The 21,602-nt window shown below is 39.2% G+C and overlaps 1 protein-coding gene across 1 annotated transcript in view; it reads left to right on the top strand.

Moving 5' to 3' along the window:
• The window catches only part of LOC103782474 (protein FAM13B-like), a gene marked incomplete at its 3' end in the record, with an annotated part of 29,116 nt that extends 8,666 nt beyond the window's left edge, over window positions 1-20,450 (top strand). The window contains exons 6-14 of the mRNA XM_008950243.1: window positions 1,987-2,144; window positions 7,892-7,933; window positions 8,931-9,086; window positions 11,180-11,315; window positions 11,533-11,556; window positions 15,180-15,247; window positions 15,989-16,043; window positions 16,379-16,526; window positions 20,240-20,450. Of these exons, the coding sequence (XP_008948491.1) occupies window positions 1,987-2,144; window positions 7,892-7,933; window positions 8,931-9,086; window positions 11,180-11,315; window positions 11,533-11,556; window positions 15,180-15,247; window positions 15,989-16,043; window positions 16,379-16,526; window positions 20,240-20,450 (998 nt within the window). The remainder of the gene's footprint in view (window positions 1-1,986; window positions 2,145-7,891; window positions 7,934-8,930; window positions 9,087-11,179; window positions 11,316-11,532; window positions 11,557-15,179; window positions 15,248-15,988; window positions 16,044-16,378; window positions 16,527-20,239) is intronic.
• Window positions 20,451-21,602: the final 1,152 nt, after the last annotated feature.

Raw genomic sequence — 21,602 nt, 5'->3', positions numbered from 1 at the left:
TCTTTCCTCACAACCAATTTAACTTTGTGAAGTAAATACTGTGTCATGCTGGGATAAATGGAGATGGAGAGTTGTTAGGGAAATGAAAGCATAATATTGTGATACAGCCTTCTTTTGGCAAATATTTTAAATTCTAGCAAGTTGTGGTGTGTAGGTGCTAATCTATGGCAGAAGTACTTTTTGTATCATCAAAGCCAAGTTCATGGATAATTAATAATCTTGGCCCAAACCCTCCTCAGAAACAGGGAAAGCTATAAACTGAATTTTTTCATGTTCAGTTGGCTTAAAGAATTATTTATTTTCTTTAAAGAAGAAAAAGGGTAAATAACAAGCAGTTGCTAAAGAAGGTAACAAGAAATATTGTATTTTTAAAACCTAACTATCCCACTAACCCTTCCTCTAGCAAGACAGGTAAGGCAAGTACTGGGGCAGCTGGCTGCTTCCTCTCCACTGCAGCAGACACCTCGCCCATCGGTCTGGTCTGCCAAGCGTGGGCAGCAAGTTCTGGATGGAGCAGCTCCTGCTCTGCGAGCTCCTCCAGCAAAGAGCTGCAGCTTTGCAATGTTTGCTGTCTCCTCAGCTCTTGGAGGAGTATGTCTAGCACAGAGAACTGCCTCAGCCCTGCTGCGTGTGGGAAGCTCTTAAATAAAGCTGGGCTGTGACTTTTGCAACCCGAGGCTGAGACCTGTTGTCTTGGGTTTTGATGACTGCTCTTTAAAATATAGTTAGTTGATCTATACTCTCGAGCTTTAAAAATACTGACTTGCCTGTGGGTCATTGTATGCTTTAGCAGGAGATTTTCCCAATTGTAACAGTCTGTGTGGTGTGTTTTGGGTCCATTTTGTTGTGGTTTTCCCTAAAGTTGAGGCCTGGTGGGGTGTCCCTTTAATTTCGTGGTGTCTCCACCAGATGTCAACAGTGCCCTTCTGCTGGGTCCTGCTCCCGCCCGGGCTGGTGCAGTGGGAGGACAGAAGGGCCACTGACCCAACTGGACACAGCCTGGATGGCAGCTGGGGGCTTGTGCTGGGTTCACTGGCCCATCCTCTTGCAGTTACTGAGGAAAGTCAGGGATAAATACATTTCCTGCCCTGAATGTAGTGCCACTAGCACATTACGCTCCTCTTAAAGATAAACACCTCCTCTCTGCCTTCTGTGTGGTTGTAAACCTCTGAAGTTTCAATTTCCTTGTTTTATACTGACAGACATTATAAAGCATATTTTCTTGAGGTTGTGGCTGCTACTTTTAATTACGGTATGTACAAGTTTGGGAGGTCAGTAGTCAGTCAAAGAGGGGATTTATGAATCAAACAATCACTTTGTTGTGTCTACCTTTGTATTTAAACATAGTGGCTTTTTAAAAAGTGAAGATGGCTGTATTGAGTTGTCTTTGAGTATATTGTTCTACTTTTTCAATTGGCTGTATTTTACTGCTTCAGTAAAAACATCTTTTGTGTTTGGGAACAAAGAAACAAGAATAGACAAGAGTCATCACAGAAACTTCTCAGTACTCTTACATTTGCCTTAAAATATTCACTTGGGACTTGAAAGTTTGGATTCATGGACTTCTATATTGCTTTCCATAGAAGAGTTTGAAAATGCTTCTCATACATGAAGAAGGCTACAGATGGAGTAGAGGAGAATCATCTCTCTCTGTTTTATATGTAGAGGAAGAAAGCTTCTGTGCCTTGTGACTTCAGAGTGGCCAGGGTTTTGTAGTTAATCTTGATTCTGCTTGTGTTTATTTACTGCATCAAAGGTGCTTCTCTTTTTAGTTTTGTCTCAAAAGAGTTAGGTAGCTTTTTAATGATGTGCCATACATGGTTTTACATGAAAGCAGCTCTATTGTGCCTGTTTCTCTAAATCTGAAAAATGTTCTTTCCTGTGTTATATGTACTCTGCTTTTATACTCCTGATGCACTTTTAATTCCCTGGACCTTTTAAAAGTTAACTTTTTCAAGCCATTAACTGTGATTAAATCTTTTTTAGATCAATGATCTCTTGGAAGAGGAGGAAGATGTAAAGCTTGAGCAGTCTGAAGAACTTCCAGAAGATGGCACAGAGAAACCTGTTGAAAGCCCAGCTGAGGTGCATCTAGATATGACAGAGAGTCTCTCAGACTCCAGGAATGTTACAGCATCAACAAGGTAACTTGATTCTGCCCTGGAGTTTGGAGTATAGTCTGCTCTGTCTGAGAGAGGAGCTCTAGAGATAAGTGGTGGTGTCCACAAAATGAAGCTTTAGAAGTCAGTGTAGTTCTTGCAGTAGTAAAATACAAGATAAAATAACTGTACCCAAATTCCACAGAGGAATGGCCACAGAACTTAAACTGGTTTAACTATGGTGATTTATGCAGGGAAAGGGAAAAGGGGCATGTTTAAGTGAAACAAAGTTTAGGTTGGAATTTATCCCTTTGGGTAGGTTCTGCTGGGAGAGAGCTGTGAGCAAGCCTGGCACTTATAAAGTGTGTTACAGGCAGGTATATTGGAGTAGGAGTCAGCTTTTAATTAAAAGGAGGTGCATAAAGTTAAAATCTCACTTCTTTTTCAGAGCTTATTTGCACTTGCTTGTAATACACAGGTTGATATTTTACTCACTTGTAGTACACAGGGTTTTATTTCTAAGTTTGCTTTGCTTGTACTCAGAGTTTACATTTTACAGCCAGTGCATTTTACCTTTTATCTACAGCATGTTGTGGTGTGGGTGTTGCATGTAAGAATTTGTAGGGACTAGTGAGGATGAATCTGTAATAAGTGTGCCTAAAAGCAGAAGAAATACAGGGGCAATCACAAGCTAGTTTACTGCCTGAAACGGAGTAGTCTCAAGAAGGTGGATTTTGGGTTGAAATCTGTTCAGCTTTTTGGCTGCACACTTCCTCCTATGTCATTGAGAGAGTTTGTAAAATGCAAAACAGAGAAACATTTGTTTTGTAACTTACATTTTAATAGTTAACTATATATATAATATAATAGTTTTAATAGTTAATGGCACGGTTCAATTCTTGTTTGAGTTGAAATAAAAAAAAAAAAAGATGTTGCAATTGTAATTTCTCCAGAAGTGCTGCTTCTTCCAGTGAAAGTGTTAAAGCAGCTGAAGTATGCACAGGTATTTAGGTGCTTGTGGATTGTGTAAGAGCAGCAGTAGTGACAAACTCAACATGTTTGAGAGTTTAAACTTGATAGCCTGAAGAGAAAAACATTTTTACTCAGTGTTTAGGGTTAATTAAAAATTAATAGGCATTAATTATGGTTGACATTTTACATAATTTGTGGGGAAGGATAAGGAGGAATCCTGTAGAAGAAAGAGAATTTTGACTGTAAAACCAGAACTGCAGGAAACATTAAGGAAAAAAAAAATGACAGAGAATGAGAAAGTGTGCTCTATTAAACTTTTAACCACTCTAAGTATTTTTCCAAATTCAAAGGCTTTCATAGTATGCATTTAATGGCTTTTTTTTTGTTTCAGTTTCTTGATGTAAAAAAAAGGGCAAATATTAATGCAGGTTTATTGGGGTGTTTGTCTTGACATAGGGCCTGCAGCAGCTTATAGAAGAAAGAGAAGTTGATCTTAAACATGATTCTTGCAGTTCTTAAGCTGGAGTTTTGTTGCCTCTTTGCTCTTGTCATATCTTTGGGAACTGAGTATCTGTATATTTTGGTCTCTTTGTGGAGAGAATGAAAAGGCTGAGGTTGCATGTTCTGTGTGTTAAAGATTGCTTCTCTTGATGCACACACTGGGGTATAGAACTTTCACTTATTTGGACTATAACTTACTCATCATTTTGCTCACTACCTTTTTTCCTTTGCTTGTCCTGTTTGCTCTTTCTGCAGTGTATGACCTTCATGCACTGCATGGAGTTAATTTGTGGTAGAGATCTGGTGAGAATGTGGATAATCATTAATGCAGTTTGATTTAGTGACTGCTTGAAAATGGTATTTCAGATAAACCTGTTGAATGATCTTTCAGCCTGTGACCCAGTTGGGGAGCATTTGTTGCACATAGTTGATACTGTGTGTGAAAAGGAAACCTCTTGTTCTCCCTTATCAGAAGCCTTTTCACCTCAGCCCTTTGGGTTTTGCTGTCCTGACTTTTGGAGGAAGGAGCTGCTGACTCAGCATTGCAGCTGACTTAAGACATGCTGCTGAAATAATCACTTTAGAATCCTTCTCTGTCATTACTCCAATTTTTTTCATCACTGTGCTTTGCCAAGCAGTATTTGCTTTGCTTTTTTGCAGTTCATCTCAAATATTGTCAGTCAGAAGCCAAACAGAAAAACTCCTGATGTGTCCTTCGGGCTTTTCAAAGTTGTGTGTAAAAATATGAGCTATGACAAGTAGCTAAGTTCTGCAAATAGTTTACTTTGTATTAAATGCAGTGACAAGGGCAACACCTTCACTGCTTGTATGATGTTTTCTGTTAACCCTTTTTTGGTTTCATTATCTCTGAGCAGTGAGGGAGAGGCAATAATATGAACAGCAACAAAATGAGATAAAATGCAGACATAGTGAGGCTGACCAAACACAACTACCCAAACAATTGCTAGATAATGTATTATTTGTTTAACTTAGCAGTCTCTTTAACACCCCAATACTTGTTCCTGCTTCCACGGTAGAAGATCTGGGAACAAGATATTAGGAAAGCTTTCAAGTGTTGATTGGGCAGCTTATTGTCAGGAGTGACCTCATGTTGCAGTCTATTTCTATTTAGACTGCAGGGCTTAGCGCAGCGCTCCAGAAGTGGAGTCTGACAGGCAGGCATCCAGTCCAGCAGGCAGCATGCACAACCAGCAGCCCCCAGGCTTTGCCCTTTTCCAGATGAAGCACTTCTACCTGAAGTGTTCATTTGGGATAGCAAAAATAATCAGGATGGCCTGTAAAGTTCTGCTGCACAGGTAATTATCCAAAAGGAAATGCGCTGTTTTGATATTGCAAATAAGGCTTTTGTTAACTTGGAAATGATGTGAAGTAAGATATATTTTGCAGATATTGTGAAGTGAATTAATGTCAGAACTGATTTTGCTTTTTTAAGAGAAATAAGAATCTGTGTTCAGTCAGCAGATTACCAAGAAAAAACTTTGAAATGTTTTATCTCTGGTTAATGTATTTTTCTATCTCAAGCTATGTTTTTACTGGGACTTGTACAGTGCATGAAGGATCTCAGGAGAGGGTTCAGCATTATGAAACAAAGATGTTTACCTCTGTGTCTTGCTGTGTCATGCTGCGTTCAGGCTCTGTGTAGCAGTGTAAATTACAGCTTGTAGAAAGTATCCTGAACTGAGGTACCTGGTTTCAGGAGTTGTCATGTATTTTCAGCTAAGAGCAACTGACTTTTCTTTCAAAAAGTACTTAATTGGTAAAGTGATTAGTTGAAGAGAGTAGATATTCTTCTGTAGTAAGAGGATTCTTGAGGCTTTGCAGTACTGCTGATTTATGCACAGCTTTTGCTGAGTACCTTTAATGCATCTAAAGGTGTTTAATAAAAGCACTGGTGAAGGATCCTACGCTGAGGGCTGAAGGTTACATAGTGGGATGGAAAATTTTGTTGTGAACCATGTCTGAAATCTTTTGGATTCTTTGGAGATGAGTTTGATTCTCCCCACTCTTGACACAGTTAGTTCCTCATTGTCTCAAGTGGTAGAATAAAAGGATTCCAGGCCATCAGTTTCCTATAAATAGTACTTGTACTTGTGCCCTTGACTGAATTTCTTTTGCTGTCTTTTACAATTCGAGTATTGCAGTGTTCTGTGCTCTGGTTGTTTCCCCCCACCCCCCCCACTTTATCCTAAGGGTGACTCTGTTTTAATAGTAAGTTGATTTCAATGCATACAGCTATGTGTTAGTACTTTTGGAAAGTATACCTTTTACAAAAAAGCTTTTGTAGAACATACTAAAAATACTGAGACCGGATACTTAAATGCAACATTTTTCATGGTTTGAAGACCTCAGTGTTTTTTTTTTCTCTGACATTCTTGGTCATGCCCCTCCTCTTTTATCTTGTTTATGAAGCTGAATTTATGCACAACTTCATGTGTTCATTTTTTATTTCAAGTATTGTCAAAACCAAAAATTATCACAAAACTTAATCGCTTTGTACAAGTAGAAGGGGCTATGCTGAACTGCATGCAGAAATATCAGTAATATGTAAACATCTTAACTTGTAAACTTATCATTTGCTTCAACAAAAACTGAAAGGTTACTGTGTCATCCACAGTTGTTTGATCCAGCAGCTTAGAAATGAGAGGCTGCAGGGTCTGGCTTCTACATCAGGGGGTTTAACTTTGCAAAGCTACGTGGCAGCGTCTGTTTTGAAACAGTCGTTTAGAGCTGCCTGTCCTGTCAAAGCATTTGGATAGATCTGCTTTGCTTTTTCACCTAGGCAAACAAACACACAATTGATCAAGTGTGCTTGATTCAAAATCAAGTTTCCATTTAAAATAAAAGAGAAAAAGAAATTAAAAACTGTGAGCACCTGCTTGTTCAGTTGTTACATGGTGGTGTTTAAATACACCGTGCTCTGCTGTTGGTCCAGTACAAGTTGTCTAAGGCAAAAGGGCCTAATTATTTTAAAATACATACTTTAACTGCTTTCCCTATCAGGTAGTGTTTAATTGAAACCCCTTTATTGCACGTTTCATCTACTCAGAGGGAGGGAAAACAGAAAGTCTGCTTTAGGTGGTCAGTTATCTTACCTCTCTGGTATTGAAGCTACTAATAAACTTGATCATGTCTAACCAAGATATTCCTCACTCTATTAAAACTATTCTTGTGTAAGCAGAGAGACTTTCTATATATTGTTTTTAGCTCAAGCCAGAATGATATCAGTCAAAACTATCTTGTAGAGGTGGTACCTGTTCATTTCTCCAGTGCAGTGGCAGACTCACTTGTGTTTCAAGGTTTAATTTATGCATTCATGAAAATAATATTTAAAGTCAATGCTGACTACTAACAGTGTTGTTGCATGGTAAAGAGTAGATTAATTTTTTTTCAGCTTTTTGAGCTTGGTTATATATAGTAACAAGAAAAAGCATTTGTTTACCTCCCTCCCTACCTCCTTGTTGAAATGAAGTTAGTATTTATTTGTCTTCTGGATAGGACGTGTGAGTTGCAAGTCATAGCTCTTTGCAGGAATTCTCTTGTTTCACTCGGCATATTTACCATCAATTTGTCTAAAATTTAGGTATTCTATTTATAATGAGGGAATTTTGATCATATTAATGGAAAATTGTAGAGAGACCACATACACGATTTAACTTCTTGTCCTTGTTTTGGATACACCAATTTCCACTCTTCCACCCCTCCCTAAGAGTCTAACAGTGTAGGCTGAAGTGGCTTGTGCTGGGAGACTTCCACATGCTTTGAGTGGCTAACTTGTGTCTCAGAACCTCTGGAAGGTACCTGCCCTGCATTTGAGATGTGGAGGGAGAGCTGCAGATCTGTTGAATGTTGCAGAATCAAATTATGCAACAGTCTGGCAGGCAGGGAAGAACCTCTACAAGTTGCAACTGTGGGGGCAAGCAAAGTAATTTGGAATTTGCTTTAGGCAGCAAGGTTAAAATCTGCATTCTTAAGCAAGGTGTCAGGAAATCTTGGGAGACTCAGATTAGTATTTCCCATGGGAAAGACCATATGTGTGAGAGCTTATAGCTTCCTAATATACCCAAACCTGCATTGCTGCTTCTACAACTTGGTCTCCTGATGGCATTCTTTAAGGGTTCTTCATCTAAATAATAAAGGGACTGCAAATCAGTGTTTCCTTTACATATTTTTGTTGTTTCTATGAGCTGCATTGCATGCAGTCTTTAAGTATATTCTGAGTTGCTTTCTGTTGACTTCAACGCTTTTATTTAGTGAGATAAGTTTTTCCATTACATTAACTTATTTCTTCTCTGTTGCAGTGCTCATATCTCTCCCATAAGTATCTTGCCAGCCTCTGCAGAGTAAGTATAATGAAAATATAAAAGGTTTGAATTGTGCTGTTCCTAAAGCATGCATAGAAGATACATGTGGAAAAGAAATGCAGTAGGTTTGATGATTACAGTTGTAAGTGAACATGTTCTAGTGTGAAGTATTTTAACTTCTGGCATTTAACAGCAATGAAGGAAAAAATGGGTGTCTGTCAGTGTTGTTGGCTGCAGGAGCATGAGAGCACAGTATGCTAGAATCTATGTTCCAAACCAGTTTGGTTTTATACTGAGATACATCATAGATGTTTGACGTGAAAATTATTGTATGACTCACATGGTTTTAGCACTACTGCTAGTTGTTAATATTGAGTACAGTTCAGTGGAATTGTGTGGAGGAAAAAACAATTTCAGAGTTAAAAAAGGAGTAAAATAGTTCAAGATTCTTCAGGAGGACTTTTTGTAGGCCTAATGATGTTTTTTGGATGAGCTGGCTAAGGAGCACTCAGCAGAGTAGTCTGTTTTTGAAGAATGCTGTTCTGTTCCTGATGTATCTTGGGGTATATCTTGTGTCCTTCATCAGGTACCTGCTCATTGTCTCTGCTGTTTGTTGGCTCTTGCCTTTTAAGATTAGAGCCCTGTTTGGGGGGGTTACAGCCAGCCCTGCTGAAGTGGTGCCTGCTCCAGGGTTGGCCGACCTGTTACAGGCAGAGGCTTTTACTGTCACATTCACATATTAGAATTGTGTAAGTTTTTTGTGTATAGTTATTAAAAAATAAGTCATTGTACTGCATTGATGACTCTTAAAATACTAACAGACTTCATAATACTTTATGTAAACCTTATGAAATAAAAGATAGTAGGTGCAGTAGTTTCCACTGAGCCTTTTGGGAAAGTTTGTCTCTTTGCCTTGAAGTATTTGTCATCAAAGACCCGTGTCGTGTGTGAAGCTTGTTCCCTCTGCCTGGCTGCATAGCTGATCAAAGTGAAGGGGGGTTCTTAATGTGAACGTTCTTGTCTTCTTTCTTTGCAGCATTTTAGAAAGAACAATTCGGGCAGCTGTGGAACAGCACCTCTTTGACCTGCAGAGCAGCTTGGATAATGATCTTAAACATCTGCAGCAACACAGGCTGGGCTGTAACAACGAAGCAAAAAATCCCAGCGGGGATGAGGAAGGATCTAACAACCAGTAAGATTTTGTTGTATCTTTAATGAGTGTTATAGGCCTGCGTATCTTAGAACTGGAATTGTTTTGATTGCAAAAGACCTTTGAGTCCAACCATTAACCCAACTCACCAATTCCACTGCTAACCCATGTTCCTCAGCACTTCATCTGCGTGTCTCTGAAATCCCTTCTGTGGTGGTAGCTCCACCACCTCCCTGGACAGCCTGATCCAATGTGTGACAATACTTCTGGTGAAGTAGTTTTTTCCTAACATCCAACCTAAACCTCCTTCCAAAACAAACTACCCCAACCCAAAGCTTAAGTTACAACTTTTGTGATTAGCTTCAATTTCTCTCGTGTTTTAAACCAATCAATTTCCATCAGTTGCCAATAATCAATAGCTCTTGGAGCAAATATTTTTAAATTGATCTTGGAGATAAAAACATTGTGAAGCATCACCACTTCACTGCTGAATTCTGTGCAAGTAGCACAAGAACTTAAATTTTACTCAAGTGCTTACGTTGCTGATGTTACTTATGACACAGTTTTACCATTGGAAAGCTGTTGTGGAAGCTGTTTCAATTTCTGTACCATATCTTCCTGTGTCAACATAGCTGCTTTACTGCTCTGGCTGCCAGTGTCAACCAAATGGCTAAATATGTTTAGAATGAGCACTGTGGGTCTATTTGTGTAGAGTTTCAGCCTTGTTTGATCAGCTTTTGATTGTAAATAACGCCATGATATGAGTGTAGCAATTGCCATGATAGCATTGAAAAGCTGGTACATTTTTGTGCTTTATTAAAAATAAGTAGTCATGATCAATACCTGAACTCCAAAAATGTGTAGTTAAGTAGGACTTCAGTACCCAAATTCCTTTGCTGCCCAGAGCCTGAAATACATGAAGTATCCAGAGACTCGAATGCTGTTTTCTACATTGTTCAGTCTTTAACTGTTTTTAGAAGTTTTAGCTGTGATGGGAGGTCAAACTAAAGTTAGCAGTTGATCATAAAAGTAATGATCACTGCTGGTAATGATCAATTAAAACTGAGTTTTAGTGTTAGAAATTTGATGTCTTTGAAGTAATTTACGAGTAAGTGGGTCATTGCCTGAAAGACCCATTGTAGCCCAATTCCTTCAGTTACAGCAGAAGTGCTGTAAAGGCTGGTTGACTTCACAGAAGTGGAGGCTAAAAGTACCACCAGTGGAGGTCTGAAACCAGAATACTCTTCTGGCACAGTGACCATTTCAGATGCTTCTGATCATCGTTCCGCTGTGGATTAACCGTAACAGGGGATACACGATAGCCCTCTGGAAAGAGGGTGTCTGGGTCCTTCCAGGCACTGCCACCCACCGACTGTGCACAAGGCAGACACACAGTTAAACGAAGAACTGAAAAAGTGCAGTGATCCAGTGCAAAATTCTTAGAGCTGCCTTAAAATAACTGCCAGAATAAAGAAAAAGTAAGAGTTTTAATTTCCGAATGTTTGCTGTCTGTATCTCTGATAAAGGAGGAACATTTTTCAGAGTACTTTGGAATTCTTTGGGCAAGGAGAAGCAAGGAAAGGAAGTCATCACAAGTCAAGGACTTGTGCTGAATTACAGAATCATGTGGTAACAGCAGTGATGCCATGTAAAGACTTTATGAACATAAATACAGTTTAGGTTAGTTTAAATCTGTTTGTACTGTGTTACAACCCTTAAGTTGGATTCTAGGAAGATATATGTTAGAAATAATGGGATTGCTCACAGTGTAGTCACAGCAGCTTCCCTGAGTCCTGGTACTTTCAGTATGTCATTGCTTCTGGCTGTTGGTGCTTCTATTCTTTAGGTCAGCAGAGCAAGTGGGGGATCTGTGACCAACCCTTAATACAAAATTCAAATACATACATTTTAATGTGTCCATCTACTGTTGTAGAAAACCTCAGAAGTGTATATAAAATAAGTAAATTTGCCTAAAGGTGATGGAAACTGTAGATATTGCCAGTATCTTTGGTCAGAATAATTTTGTTGAAAATAAAACCTCTTGATGTTTGATACTTCTTAAGAAAAAAAAAAAGTATGATGTGTTTTTCTGTTCAAGGTGGAACAACAGCTAAAGTTTCTGTTCTTCTCTTTAGGAATGATGTTATTGAAGATAATGACACTGGTAGCAGTGAGAACACAGGAGACTGCTCTGAAGTATTGGTCTGCACTGATTTAGACAGTGAAGCTATGAAACATGATACTGTAACTGAGGAAGAAGAAAACGTCCAGGTGAGAGGAAGAGTCTCCTCTACGTGGAAGACATAAATTGCTGTGACTTTAGCAAGGTGCTTTAGAGATCTGGGTTCTCCTGAGGGCTCTGATGCAGCCTTACATGGCTGTCGTTGCCTCTCTGCTTTGCACATTTCTTAGATATGCACAGAGAGATTTTTGTGTGCTTTGGTGCAACTTGTTTGGACCCTAACGTTTTCCTCTTGGTCTTTGACAGGTACCAGCCCTTCCTTCTGCTCAGGTAAGTCAGTGTATCAGCAAGCATGGCACTGCTCAGAGTAGCACCTCTGTGAGTAGAGGCTTCGTGAGGAGCAGAAGATCTAGAGCTGTGATTGTAGCATAGCCCACAGGTAGTCACACCTTCCACTGGCTCAGGGAAGGGTAGAGGTAGCAGTCACCTTGAGACTCTGCAGGCATTTGACTATGCTTGTGCTAGGAAGGTGTGGTTTTCTAAGTAGCTATGGCACTGCTCAGAGTAGCACCTCTGTGAGGAGAGGCGTCGTGAGGAGCAGAAGATCTAGAGCTGTGATTGTAGCATAGCCCACAGGTAGTCACACCTTCCACTGGCTCAGGGAAGGGTAGAGGTAGCAGTCACCTTGAGACTCTGCAGACATTTGACTATGCTAGGAAGGTGTGGTTTTGTAAGTAGCTAATTACAGCCTTTTCTCACAGTTTCCAGTTTTATCTGTGGTTTATAGGCATAGATGTCCTATTCTTTTCAACACATCTTTCTAGTTCAAAGGGGTTCTGTTACTCCTCCTAGGACCTCTTTGCTTAGATACTCGAGTTCTGCTGTCCCTCCATACTGATGTGTACACTTAGAATTCTTACACTTGAGGTGTTCAGAAAAAGGAAAGTGAAAGAAAATTAGACTTGTGACCTTGTGAAGAGCTTCAACACTTAATATTGTCACCTTGAAAAGTATCAGGATTGATCATTTGTATTCCAAGGTAGGAAAACTGTCTGGAGTGCTTCATGAGCACATAGCAGGATGTGATGTTAACATGCTTGTAAAAATAAAATAGTTGTATTTTTTAAACAGTTCTGCCCCAGAAAGTACAATGTTAATGGAACTTGAAGTTCCTGTTAAAGTTCATAAAGCAACTGAAAAACCACAGGATAGTCAGGTGTCAAGAGATTTAATTTTGGCTTTGCTTTTACATATTATGCTTGAATTGAACAGTTTTGTGTCGCTGAAGGAAGTATTTGTGTACAACTTGAGTGGAAGCCCAGGATTGTGCCTACTTGTTGAAATAATTGTTTGCCTTGTACAACAAACACTGCTCAGCTTTGCTTTGAGCTGCAAATTAGCACATCCTTGCATGCAATCAAGTGTGAAGGTTTGTAGTTATGGCCTGAATTTGTGATGATGGCCTGAACTTTTTATTAGTAAGCAGACATCAGCATCCCATTCAGAGTGTCTGTATGGGATCAAGAAATGCTGTAAGATATGCACTGACAAAAATGAAGTATAACAGTAAAATACAAGAGAATTTAGTTTCTACCTCTCTGTATGAATCAGAACTTATACAACTGTTAAATAAAATCATCTTAGAGTTTATTTGAATAGTTAAAATTCATAGTTCCTTATTTATTTGGTAAAACTTTCATTGTCATGAATCTAAGTGATTAATTTTGTGGGTAGAGGGATTTGCTCTACTTGTGCAGAGAACTTTCTACAGTGGTTTTTAGCTGCTTGCCTGTGAGTCCATAAATCTTTCTGAGGGTTTCCTGAAAGATAAATAGATAAGCAAACCTATTGTTAGTAGACATAAATTATCTAGAAGAATTTAATGAGTCTGTGAACTTGAAAAGATAGAAATGGATGCTTTAGCATAGTGAAACTGTGAGTTTGTCTGGAATCTAGGTTTCTATTAAAACAAAATGTTGCTGTAGCACTTTTCCCTGTTGTAATGTGTTTTTCTACAAGCCTTCTGTTTGCTTTCCTGGATCCCAAATGACTTTTTCAATTTACCTAACAAGCCAAATTTTTTCAGTTGCTCCTGATAAACTAGGGTACTGTTTTAGACTCCCATTCTGTGAACTAGAAGTTCACAGAATGTATTTATTATCCAGGTTCTTTCCTGATGCACTAGTGCCAAATCTCGTTATTAAAAACCGATGAGATTGTTTTCCTGTAGTGCAGAATGCCCAGGACGTGTTGTTGCAACTCAAGTCAGGTGAATACTGTGTTTGCAGGAGTTCTGCTGAGCAGGGTGGAGTTCTGTATTTCTGCTGGAGGTCTTTTTCTGACTGCTTATTATAGGTGGTCTTTTATTAGTAGTATTTGTTTTAGGTTTTCAGTCTTCTAACAGTGAGAGCCTTCAAAAGCAATAGGATGGATTTCTCATGTTAACTCTGAGCAGTTGTTACACTGGTAACACTGGCAGCTCTTCAGTGCATTTTATGTAGTTTCAATCATTTCAAGGTACAGCTGAGAAATGTGAATTATGCTGCTTGGGAAGTATGTGCACCTTGGAGTTCCAAGTGTGTTACTGTGATAAGAATATAAAGGGGAACATGTTGCTTGGGAGTGTGCTGTCATGTCTAATGTGCTTTTGTTCTCATGCCTGATGTCTTTCATGGCCTTTTTTGCTTTTTGATACATGTCTATCCTTTGATATCAGTAGTAAGGTGGCACTTGGGGGTGGAGTTTTGTTTCTTCAATGTTATTTTCTACCTTCTTGTTAATCCAACAGTTTAGATGTTACTGGAGAGTTGTATCTTTTGGGGAGACATTAAAGGGCAATGCACTGATGATTCTTTATGAAAGGAGCTTGAGAGGGGCATGCAGCCTGTAGGAAACAGGGAGGTGCACGTGAGCTCTCCTTTGGGTCTGAAATGGAAACAGGAGCAGCTGTTTCCACAGCTACAATAAGCCTGACTATGTGAGCCCTGCACGGCTCATCTCCAGGGTGGAAATTATCTGCAGGAGTATGACAGATGCACTGTAATTAAAAATTGTTTCCCCAAGTTGGAATTTGATTTGAGGACTGAAATAACATAAACAGAATAATGGAGTTTTGTCTGGTGAGGGTGACTATTACTGTCAGTGGTATAAACTGGCAACTGCTGTGTATATTTGAACCCTCCAAGTAACTTTTTTCTATTCAGACATTTTAAAGATCACTTGTAAGAACGTCTTGAAGTCTGAAACCAGATGTAATGTTATTTTCAAATGACATATTTTATATTTCAGCTTCCTTGTAGTCCCCCAAATAGGACACTTTTTGAAGAAATGAAGTACTGGGCTTTGGTGTAAATGTTTAAAGTAGTTTTTTCTGTGCCAACTTTTAGTGAACAAGATGGTGACATGTATTCATCTGAACTTGTTTTGTGAGATGGTGTCACAGAAATGCCAGCATTTCTTCATCCCTTCCCAGTTCTGTTGCTGCTTTATTTAGTAAGAGGGATTAGTAGCTCCTTTTGGAAAGTCTGTCAGACTTATTTCATGTCATACATGCACAAGTCTCCATCCAACTGCATTATTTTTGACAGCAGGTTATACTTACTGCCATGATTTTAGTCCCCCTAAATGTGATGCTGTGATTGACAATTTGCAGTAGGACTGTTAGTGTTAATACTTAAAAGGAATAACAATAAAATAGAGTTGTCTGAAGATGGAAAGACATTATCTGTCTCCTAGTGATTAAACCACCTGGTTACTGGCCTTTTTTATCTTATTTTTTACTATCATTTTTAGATATAAAAATGTTGCATGGTTGAAAAGTAGGATTTCCACCCCCACACCAGAAGCTGGGCTTTTACTTTTTGAGTTTTTTTTGTGGTCAGTGATGACTACAAAAATGTTTTCAGCTGAGAATGCCATGCCCAAAACTTTCTAAACATGCTTTTTGCCAACAGGCTGCAGACGTATTATTGAAACCATGTGATGAAGATGCAGATGTTGATGGAGAAAATAATAGTGAAAGGTGTGTATGTATCTTTCTTCTCTCACTTACGTGGCAGAATGTGTACCTCAGTTTGGAAAAGTGCATCAATGATGATTTGTGATTATAACATCGGGGAGGTGAAGCTAAGCATCTAACTTTTCACATGTTCACAGAGAGGATAAGGTAGAATTTACCTTTTGTTGATAATAATGATACCAAATTCATGGAACTTTGTGCACTTAAAAGAAAAAATAAGTACAAGCCTGTATGTTATATATCATGGGGTTTTTTTGTGAGCAGTTCTATGTTCTGAGCAAGAGAAACAGAACAAGAAAAAAATTATTTCTCTTTAAAATATTTTGGTACATTTTATTGCTCTTAATGATAGAAGAATTACTGCTGGTAACAATGACTTCCCAGAAGACTTCAAGTTTGTTTGCAGTTTGAGTTCAGCACTGATTGAAATTTCAGGTTGAGTTTAGCTGACTTTTAAAATATGTACTCCTGGTCTGGGAATAAAGGTCTGAGCTGTTTTTATTTCCAGCTTGGTTCAAGTCCAGTTGTTGTTTACGTCCTTCAGCTTGAAATTCTGTGATGAGCAAAGGGGGGAGGAAGAAGCAATGTGACTTTGGCTGCCTAGAATTTTAATTATCAATTGTAGGAAATTGCACTGCATATCTGCTAAAACTGGACCAGGGTATGTAACAGGAATGTATAGTGTTTACTGTCAGTTAAGAACTTGTATTTTAAAAGGTAACTAGGTCTCTGTCTTCTTTGTAGGCAAAATAGTATTTTGCTTGGTGGTGGTGATAGAATATCTTCAGAGATGTTTCTGGTAAGTTTTGGTTTCATTTACACACAGATACACAGCAGCTTGTGAACTTAAATGAAAGGCAGGCATGAAGTAAAACAATAACAGAACTCATCTCACTTTACAGAAACTTTTGCAGCAGAGCAAGCTTATATTTGTGAGTCTCCTGTAAGGAATGTTTTCTGATAATTGACTACTGTTGGGGAGGAGGGGGAAGCTTGTTTATGATTCCTTGAATTAGGAAAGAATTCCCCCCTCTCCCTAGAAAATTTCTAGAAGTGCTGGAAGAGACACTTACTAGGTACTTGATTTCCAGTTGGCAAATAATAAAATTGTTCTGTTATTTTATTTAAATACAGGATTCAAGTAGCAAGACTTGTGATCTTAATGCAAACACTGATTCGGAGGCGTCGGGGGATGGCAACGCTCACGTTCCTGAGGAAGCTCTGAGTGTCCAAGTACCACGTTTAGATCTGAAGAATGTATCTGATGGTGACAAATGGGAAGGTAATTTCCACCCTTATGCTCACAATACAGTTAACTAGTAATGACAAATAAAACTTTTGACAAAGCAGAAGCAGAAGACAACTTTACACTTCATTTTCTTTGGTTCAATCTGAATAATATGTTCCTGTGCACGTGGTAAGATTGCCCAAGTCATGATATGGGTCCTATCTTGTTTCAGAACTATCTGCAACCTAATTAAGGACCTTAAAAAAAAAAAAAGTGAAGAAAAAATAGTCAAAGGAGCAACCAGAGAAACTAAAAAAAGCCTAATTTTCATACTAGAGAAGGTTGGGTTTTATGGTTGTTTTAAAAGTGACATATGGTTCCTAGCGCCATGAGTCTCTCATTCAAGTCCTCCAAAGGAGCAACCAGAGAAACTAAAAAAGCCTAATTTTCATACTAGAGATGATTGGGTTTTATGTTTGTGTTTGTTTTAAAAGTGACTTATGGTTCCTAGGGCCATGAGTCTCTCACTCAAGTCCTTAAAAATGCTTTTTCTGATTATGTCATATAGTGAATAGTCATGCTGTGTCTTGTTTGGTGTGTGTTTTATTTTTTTTTTAATGTAAGCTCCTGAAGTTCTAATTCTGGCTGAATTTGACTTAAAATCACCAAACTACTAATCACAGCAATTTAATTTGTTTTGAAAAATCTGTTGGTTGTTTTGTTTCAAACATCAGGAATGTCAGATGTTGGCTTTCATGTCATTGGACAGTTTGAAACAGCTCTAAGTCTTCAAATGAAAGTTAAAGCTGTAGATTGATATTATTTGTGTGCCACTTCTCCCTCCGTTGCTCGGATTTTAGGAGAAGCAAAATGTTTGAAACCAGTTTCATCTCAAACAGGATTCCCTATGTTTGTGACCTTATTTGTGACCTTCCAGGTTTAGCAAGCCCCTCAGCTTGTGACTTGACTGAACTTTGTTGCTTGAGTGTCTGGTAATAACTGTTTAGACTGTTGTTTTTCATGTGTAAAAATGTGGACCCAGAGCAGGACACTCTTGTCAACATCTTTTCAAAGTGCTTATCTGCATGTTCCTTGTATCTTGTTTCTTCTACCTGGTGCTGACATTCTGAATCACCACACCTCAAAAAATGCAAGTGTTACAGTTTGCTAAGACACTGTGAGCTGTCACAGACAGGACAGTGGCCACAGCCCACTCATTTCCAGTTGCAAGAGCTTGCAAATACAGCTTGGTAGACAGAGCACAGATGGGCTGCCCAGGGGTGAGGTTTTGACTCCCAACGGGCTGTTCCAGCAACAGCTACTCTGAGCTGCCTGGTGTGGGCAGCTGCTAGTCAGGGCCTGCTAAGGAACAACCACCACCACAGCATCTACCTGTAGCATGTCAGCACATAAAGCTTCACCCTGAAGCTCAAAAGGTGATAACTTATGTTTAGCTTGTTACCAGTGTTGCCTGTTCTCCAGATTAATGCCCTGCGTGGCTCCATACTTCCCTTTTCACCCTTTTACAAGTGATGAGGTTTGGAACTTGGTTGGCATACTGAGATTTGTAAGATGGTTGCTGGGTGGCCTCCCTGAGCCTGAGCAAACTGGACATCCAGAGTATGCCATGTCCTACAGAAGTCCATCTGCAGGCATCTGAAGACAGCCAAGTCCAGATTTTTGTTCTTGTTGGCCAAGTTAATAACTTTTGTCTAAAGTTTTTAAAAAAATAAAAATCTTGCTTATGTTTAGTGGTTTGTTTACATAAATTGCTTAATTGCACTTTGTTTTGTTGCATCCTCTGTTTGTATTATTATGTATCCCCAGAAGGTTTGTGGCTTCCATTTTCATTATTTCCTTAAATTTGCTCATAAAAGTTGCTTTGGTTTTACTTGCCCAAATAGCTTTGTCTCTTACCTTGAGAGGAAAGTAGGATATCTGTATATAAACTTATCAGCTTCTTGGCAGTCAATTCAGGATATTTTGCAAGAGGTGTGTTTCATTGCAAAGTGTTTTATCTTTGGCTGTTCTTCAGTCCTGTTTAGAAGGGTTACTGCAAGTCCTTGTGGCATTGCATGGAAGTAGATTGGCTTGGTAAAGAAATCCTCTTGCAAGATTTGGGTTATTAAAGCTTATGTGACAGAAAATGTACAAGTTGTGTAACCAACAGAGTTCTTGAAAATAAGCATCAAGTGCTTGCTGGCTTCAGGCAAAGATGCAGATCAGTTAATCTGTATTTCTGAGCGTTTTTTCTGCATTTGTCCTCTTTGGAAATCACCATCTCTAATTATTTACGAGCTGTGGGCAAAAACATCTTTGGAGCTTGTGTTTTGTTACTGTGAGGATGTGTGAGACTCTTCTTAAACGAGAACAAGTCTTTGCTATTCCTGTGTCAGTGCTTTGTAAACCTTTTCAGTAGAAGGTTCAAATTCGCTGAGGACTGAGCATCCTTACCTGCCACTGAAATTGCTTGGAAGCTGAGAGTGCTCAGGGCCTGGCCCGAGAGATGGGGTGTTTTTCCCTGGTACTGTATCTTCCTGCTTTACATGTTATGTATGGTTTGTTCTGACTGTGCTGTGTGTTCACTTTAGTATTTTTGCCATTCTTTTTCATTTTATTAGCGCCATGCCCTATCACTTTCCCCCTCATTGATTTCAAAACAATGCACCTGCAGAGAGAAGGGGAGGGTAAGTATGGTTCGCCATACGTTCAGTTATCTGCCTTTTGATAGTTTATGGTTTGCTTTCTGATTAACCCTTCACCTGCTGTCCCTGGGAATATCCTGATCTGCAATTTTTTCTTAGTTTTTTTTTCCTAAAAAGTCCCCTCTTTGTATTTTGTTCTGTGTAAACGGGCAAGATTACAACTTAAAAACAAAACAAAAATCCCAATAATGCTTAGTAAATGTACAATGGAAAGCAGGTACAAGGGTTGTTTTTTTTTTTTTTTAAGATGACTTTGTGGGTTTTATTGTTGTTCTGCACACTTTGAACCCAGTTTTCAAATTTCTAATTTGAACTGGAAAATATAGGCTAGACTCTGAAAGGAGAAGGGGGGTGGGATTTTAAAGTACTTGGAAGGTCATGTCAATTTTTTGTTAAGACAGCAAGAGAGCCATATCTGAGAATTTTAAGGGATGCTAGCAACTGCCTTTTTATAGGGATTTTTAAAAAAAATTGTTTTGGAATCCCCTTCCCAAAAGAAATCACCTTCCACAGATTAAGAAATCTCTTTTTCTCAGTGGTGTCAAGATGGATTTAAACTTTAAAACCCACCAACACACCTTTTAAAAAGATTTAAACCAAATGGGTATTGTCCCTAAAGAGGTATTGTCAGGCTTACCTTCTTCAAAACCAAGAGGACAACCTCTCAAAGTACACGTGTAAGGTATGAAAATTAATTTCCATGCCAAAATATTGCATTGGGCAAGAATGATATTCTTCTAACTTTGGATCTCTGATAAGTAAATAAGACTCTTCAGCAGTGTTGAACCGTTCAGAAGCACATACTCCCAAGATACACTTTGAAAAAGGGATCCTAGTGTGCATACTTCATTTCAGTACCTTTTCCTTTCAATTGTTCCATGACAGAATTTGTAGCTTTCTGATGTATTTCAATGTTTTTATTCACCTTGTGTATGACACCACATCCTTTATAGCATACAAGGCTAAGCATTGGGTACACATTTTTTTTGTTTCCTTTTGACTCTTGTTTATAATTCTGTTAACAGAAAAGTACCATTCTTGTGTCCCTCTTTTATCTTCTAGATCCATTTCCTGCTTTCAAATCTTGGCAGGAGGACAGTGAGTCTGGAGAAGCTCAGCTTTCCCCCCAGGCTGGGAGGATGACTAACCACCCCCTGGAAGAGGACTGCCATCCGATACTGTCACACCGTAGTTTGGATTTTGGGCAAAGCCAACGTTTTTTACATGATCCAGAAACGTTAGATTCTTCATCCAAAGCACTTTCTTTTGTTAGGTGTGTATGTTCATGCAGCTGGGTGGGTGTTGGGGCTGGAGGTGTTACTGCCAGTGTGAAAATACAGCTGTTGAAGGACCTCACGGGTTTTCACGATGTGCATTAATTGAAGGCCAAGGTTGTACGTAGCATTATACAGCCATTGGGCTGTTCTGCCTGCCCAGGAACTGCCACAGGGAGACCAGAGGTTCATCTGGCATGGTATCGTGTCTCTCACAGCAGCCCCTGGCCGACACTAGGGAACGAGTATAAAAATAGGGCAAGCTTGCACAGATTGCCTGGCCTTTGGTCAGGGCTTCTGACAACCTGAGGCTGTGGCACTTCCTGGGGTGAAAACAGTATTTATATCCTTTGTTTACCACTCTGTACTAAACTGCTGGTCTATAATTTTATGTAAGTTCAGGCTTTTTTTAAAGTTGTTTTTCCTCAGTAGTATGAATGTCTATTTTCATGGTGCAGAATTTTGGATTTGTTTTGCCTGGCATGTTACCTGTTCCCAGTAAAGAGAGCCAGGTTATACAAACCAGTGCAACAGAATTGGGCCACAGTGGCCTGGGCAGATCCTTCCTTGCAGCTGTGAGAAGTGTTCATTCAGAAGGGCTGTAGGAAGGTGTCAGCTGTTGGAGGGAGAGGTGTGAGGTGTCAGGGCTCTTAATGCAGGTGGTGTTCTGCAGATTTTGAGATTTGAGCCCACTTAACCCAGAGTATGAAACCAGAGTTGTAACTAAACATGCTGCAAGTTATTTGTGTGACACAGGGGAGTGTGACCTTCCAAAACTGTAAACAGCCTGTGACCTATACTGTCTGCTACTGTCATTGTGAAGGGGTATTCCAGAAGAATTTCCATGCTTGCTAGGGAAGAAATAATCTCAGAAAAATGATAAAATCTGGAACAGAAAAGATCAAGTTCAGAGTCTCCAGTTCTCTGTCTGACATAGACTTATTGATGCACAGAGATACTTGCCCAAGTTTTCTCCAGTTAGCCACAGAAGATAGTTGACAAATACTGTTAAAAGTGATGCATTAGGCCTGCAGAAAAGTGCTGATGGTAATAGCTGGCCTCCTCATTCTGAAACTAATAAGACTCTACACTAGTAGAGGATTAGATCAGTATTTCTGATATCCTGAACTACATGGAAGTCTCTAGCTCTG

This window comes from Merops nubicus, unplaced genomic scaffold, assembly GCF_000691845.1.
Source record: "Merops nubicus isolate BGI_N331 unplaced genomic scaffold, ASM69184v1 scaffold5042, whole genome shotgun sequence".
Classification (NCBI taxonomy): domain Eukaryota; kingdom Metazoa; phylum Chordata; class Aves; order Coraciiformes; family Meropidae; genus Merops; species Merops nubicus.
This window is presented reverse-complemented; position numbering and strand designations above follow the sequence as displayed.